Genomic DNA, 4,903 nt, shown 5'->3' with positions numbered 1-4,903 from the left:
GGCTCCCCGTGTCGGCGGGACGGGGGTGATGGCGGAGGATGAGGAGCTGTGGCCGGAGCTGGAGGATGGAGATGGGACCTCTGGACGGGGAGAAGAGGCGTGCGGGGCCCTGCAGCGAGCGGGGTGTGGGGAAGCGCTGATGGCCGAGCTCTCAGAGAGAGTGCAGGAGGTGGTGCGGAGCAGCGGCTGGTGGGAGAGGCACGGCGTGGACATCTGCATCCTCAGCTGCAGTCTCCTAGCGCTGCCAGCAGGTAAGAGCCCCCCCCCCCCATGGGGGTCCCGCTGCCTCCTCGCTGCTTTCACATTGGTGATGCTGGGAGCAAGGGACTTTCTTTGTGTTGGAAGCCTGTCAAGATGTAACAAAACTGCAATAAACCCTTTGCCCTGTGCTGGGGCATCCTGACCTCGCTGGAAACCTGCACTGTGTAACAAAATGGAACTGGGGTGGGGAGGAGCTGTGTGTGCCCAGCAGCTGGGCAGGGAAACCCGCGGGATTTGGGTGTGGATGCCCTGAGCAACGGTGGGTGCAGGGGGAGCTGGGCTGGACTCGCGGGGCTGATTCTGCTTTTGAACACCTGGGGCTGCTGAAATCATCACAGAACTGTCTTTGTCCCCAGAAATGTCCTGTCCTAGATGAGTCTGTAAATGTATGTAGGCACAAAGTCTGTCCAACATATAGAGCACCATGGTTTTCACAGTGGGTTGTTCTCTCTTGCACACATCCTGGGGTTCTTCTGGTTTGCACCTGAAGCTGGGCAGTCAGGGTGTGCAGGTTCCCTTGCTGGGACGGGGACAGCTGGGTGCCTCCCTAGCCGTGTCTGCTGCCATCGCAGCTGGGAGCTCAGCCACAAAGGGTGCTGTGCGGGGATGCAGTTCCATTACCTATAATTATGTCTGAAAAACAAGTTTAGGGCAGCAGTCAGTGTGTTTTAGTGTGGCAACACCTCTCAGTCCTGGCTGTGAGCAGAGAAGTGATGACTGAGCTCCTGCCCCGGGCTTTTTCCACAGGATTTCTATGCCTGCGTTCAGCCCACGCCATCCCTTTCCTGGCAGGTGTCTTCATCCTCGGCGTGGGATATCACACCCTGGCTGTGAAGGGCAGCCACCTGGCCAGCCACAACGCCCTGACCAAGTCCAGGTCCTGGGGCAAAGTGTGGGCTGTCTTCTTCATTGAGGTGAGTGTGATTTGATGGCCCCCCAAAAATCCCATCAGCACCTCACCACTGAGCGCTGGGAATATTGCCCACGGAAGGGAGTGAGTGGTGGGGATGGTTTCTGCTCGGAGAAGAAATTTCTCCTAATACCCAACCTGAACTTCCCATTGTGCAACTTAAGGCCATTACCTCTCGACCTTTCTCTCTCACCCAGTTCTGCTCAGCATTCACTGCCGAGCAGGCCAGCTACAACCACGTGAAGCTCCACCATGGCTACACCAATGTCATTGGCCTGGGGGACTCCAGCACCTGGAAGCTGCCTTTCCTGAACCGCTACGTCTATTTGTTCATCGCGCCGCTCGCTGTGCCCATCATAACCCCCCTGGTTGCACTAGGTGTGTGCCTTGGGCTGGGATGCTGGGCATGCTGAGCTCACTCACACCTCTCCTTTCTGCTGATGCTCAGAAATGCTTCAGAGTTTCTTTTGATCAAGCATTGAAAGCTCTGACAAAAGCTCACGTGAGCTTAAAGTGCTCCAAATTTGTTTTCCTTTAATTTGGATATTTGGCCATAGCAAGGTTTGGGTGGGTGGGTCAGTGGAAGCATCGCAGTGGTGTTCGATGTGTGCATGGGGGTGGGATGGGGCACAACGAGCAGACAAAGCAGTGACTTGGAAGAAATAATAGTGCTGAGAAATGACTGAGGGAGAAGAGCCCTGGAACTACTGCCAGGCTATTGGAGCACTGCCCCCCTGGGCAAAGCTGGAAGTGGAGGCAGTCACTGGGCACTACAGATGAGTATACATCCAAATGCTATAGCTCAAGTGTCACCTACCTTAATGCAGGGATGGGGTCCTGCCATGGGGACACCTCCAGCCCCCAAAATAAGCATTACTGTAGGGTCACGAGGTTGGAAAAGATCACTGAGATCATGAAGTCCAACCCCAATCCACCCCTGCTAAGCCATGTCACTAAGATTGGGAGTAGGGGAGACAAAGAGTGGATGGGCCACCACCGCATTCCAGTTCTTTCTCTTCCTGGCACAGACTTGCTGAGGAACGTGGAGAAGAGGGCCGCTCTCCGCACTGTCTGCCTCATGTCGCTGGGGCTGTGCTGCCATTACTGCCTGCTGCGCCACGTCTCGGGCTTCCAGTCGCCGTGGTCTGCCCTGCTCTGCATGCTGCTCACCCGCGCTCTCCTGGCCCACCCCTACATCCACGTCAACATATTCCAGGTGGGAATGAAGCCCTCAGAGGTCCCAGTGGTGCTGGGCATAGAGCCTGACCTTGCAGACTATCATCAGCTCAGGTTGAGCAATCCTGGCTGTAATCTCCATTGTGCTGATGTAATGGGAGCGCTGCAGGGGGAAAGGGGAAAGCCAGGATGGTGGAGCAGGAAGGGCAGGTGATGTCTCTTTGCTGCCTGTGGGGCTGGGGTGTTGGTGTGTTTTGCATATGGAGATGCAAATGGAGACGCAGCTCCTGGGCTGGAGGGAGGAGGCTGGCACAACAGCTTGGGGTTCTGCAGGGGCACGGGGCCTGAGGGCGGTAGATCTGTGTGTGTTGTGGGCTCACGGATAGGAGGGTGGAACGACCCAGTGTGCCTCTCCTGCAGCACATCGGCCTCCCCATGTTCGCAGCCGATCGGAAGCCCAAGCGCATTCAGCAGATGAGTCTGGGTGTGCTCAACCTGCCCCGCAATGCACTGCTTGATTGGTGCTTCGGCCACTCGCTCATCAGCTGCCATGTGGAGCACCACCTCTTCCCCAGCCTGTCTGACAACATGTGCCTCAAGGTGAGTCAGTCCCTGCCACAGCATAGTGCAGGGGTCCTCCTGCCTCTCCACGTGGGATGCATCTCAAGTACCATGCAAACTGTTAGGATTTCACCTGGGGTCCATGCCGGGCTCCTATAGTTTTGGTTGTGCCCATCCTTCTTGCTTCAAGGGATGCATTGAAAATTTGGGATGCTGTCCTTGGCTGGCGGAGATTCAAAGGTGGGATTTCCATCCCATAACACCTCATTTTCAATCTCATTTACGGATGAGAATGAAGCTATTGTGAGGAGGCTGCAGTGGGGCAGTTCATGTCACACTGGGGTGGGTAGGAGCCTCCCTCGTCCCTCCTGTCCCCATCACATGGGGATGAACACAGGCACAAGTGGGAGCATGTGGGGCCAACCCTCATTAAAAGCCTCGCTAAGGAATTCATCCTAATTCTACAAAGGCACGTGCCAGGGGAACTCCCTGTACTGCTGCAATTGGATACCAGCCTCCTCTTAATTTTCACAGCAAAGCTGTTGCAGCTGATGTACCCTCCCGCGCCCCACAGGGGATGGCTGCCTCCTCTGGGCAGGGCCGTGCTCTGGCCCAGCCTGCAAATGCAGAAAGTCCTTTTGTCTCCACAGATCAAACCTGTGGTGTCTCAGTACCTGAAGGAGAAGCGGCTGCCCTACAATGAGGACACCTATGGCTCCAGGCTCCAGCTCTTCCTGCAGAAGTATGAGGAGCTGATGGTCCACGCACCGCCCATCACAGAGCTGGTGGGCATCCAGTGAGCTGGGGCCGACTGGCTGCAGGAAATGTTCCTCCCGGTGTCCTGATGCTGAGCAGCAGGCGCTGTGCAGGGACTGAGCGGGGGTTGTGCCCCCCTGGAGCTGCTTATGGACAGGGTTCGCTTCTACCCGCACTGCTTTCATGCCTGGGGAGGGTGAAGCAAAGCCCCACGGCTGTGTCCTCGATGGCAGCAGCAGGTGGCGGGGCTGTGTCACCGTGTGCTGCCCAGGAGTTGTGGAAAGATGCGGGGGGGTAGGGGTTGTCACTGCCACTGTGCTTTACCTGGCTGGGATGGGGGAATCTGTCTCTTCTGGGAACATGGATTTGGCAGATTCAGCTCAAGGTGTTGAAGTGGATCTTTATTTCTGCTTTTCGTCATTGGAACAATTAATGTGGGGATTCCACGTGGGGGGCTGTGGGGCAGTTCTCCAGCCTGGGCGGTGCTGGGGATGCTCAGCTTCTGCTTACAAAAGAGATTCCTGGCCCTGTGTTCAGCACCCCTGCTTTCTGCCCCTTTTTGTGGGTGCTGTCACTATAGGGATTGGGGCAATGATGCTGAAGGTACGAATGTCCTCTGAAGCTGTGGGAAGCTGCTCTTGTCCATGCAACTGTGTGAAAGGAGCAATGAAGTGCAGGGCCAGCTGCCTGCCGCAGCAGGAACCAATTTCCAAGATGAGAAAGCATGTGGCTTTTATAACCCTTATTAGAACTAGCTTCTAGCGGTGAAATCAGCCTTAATTGCTTTTAAAAAGCCCTCTTAGTACTTGTCTATGTGCCTTGGCAGCTGTACAACCCGTAAGCATCTTCTGCGCCCGGTGCTGGGAAATGAGAAGGAGATGAAATGGTGGCTCTGCGGGGCTGGAGCGGCTCTGTGCTGCCGCTTCCTTTCCAGGGATGATGTGCGTGCTCTGGGTTTAGTAGTACGATCTTTACTGCACAGCAGGATGCTTTAATAACCCGTCTCTGAGCTCTCCTTCTCCTGGACATCTTTGCAGCTCATCGCTGTCGAAAATAAATAAAGAAATGCCACTCGGAGCCGAAGCTGCGCTAACCGCGCCTCCCGCCCTGCCCGAGGTACCGTGGAGGCTTTACCCATAGAGAGGGCCGGCCAGAACGGCGCCGAGCCCGCCCTTTCCTCCCTTCCTCTCTATGGCCCTTCCGGCCAGCCGCACGCCTCCATTGGCTGCCCGGGCCGCG

The 4,903-nt window shown here is 56.3% G+C and overlaps 2 protein-coding genes across 3 annotated transcripts in view; both read left to right on the top strand.

The window, feature by feature from the left end:
- The first annotated feature begins 6 nt into the window (after nucleotides 1–6).
- Nucleotides 7–4,741, top strand: FADS6 (fatty acid desaturase 6). Of its 2 annotated transcripts, none has more exons than XM_010721636.2 (6): nucleotides 7–251; nucleotides 1,054–1,175; nucleotides 1,369–1,549; nucleotides 2,200–2,387; nucleotides 2,768–2,947; nucleotides 3,559–4,741. In XM_010721636.2, the coding sequence occupies exons 1-6, from the start codon at nucleotides 29–31 to the stop codon at nucleotides 3,706–3,708; spliced, it is 1,044 nt and encodes a 347-aa protein (XP_010719938.1). In that variant the 5' UTR covers nucleotides 7–28; the 3' UTR covers nucleotides 3,709–4,741. The 2 variants fall into 2 exon arrangements, with proteins under 2 accessions (XP_010719938.1, XP_019477352.1); XM_019621807.1 differs by having other exon boundaries at nucleotides 1,009–1,175.
- The window catches only part of FDXR (ferredoxin reductase), a 10,665-nt gene continuing 10,017 nt past the window's right edge, over nucleotides 4,256–4,903 (top strand). Inside the window, exon 1 of the mRNA XM_003211598.3 lies at nucleotides 4,256–4,267. Within this exon, the coding sequence (XP_003211646.1) occupies nucleotides 4,256–4,267 (12 nt within the window). The remainder of the gene's footprint in view (nucleotides 4,268–4,903) is intronic.

Source organism: Meleagris gallopavo, chromosome 20 (assembly GCF_000146605.3).
Source record: "Meleagris gallopavo isolate NT-WF06-2002-E0010 breed Aviagen turkey brand Nicholas breeding stock chromosome 20, Turkey_5.1, whole genome shotgun sequence".
NCBI classification, from domain to species: Eukaryota; Metazoa; Chordata; class Aves; order Galliformes; family Phasianidae; genus Meleagris; species Meleagris gallopavo.
Note: the sequence above shows the minus strand (reverse complement) of the source record. Positions and strands in the feature narration are given on the sequence as shown.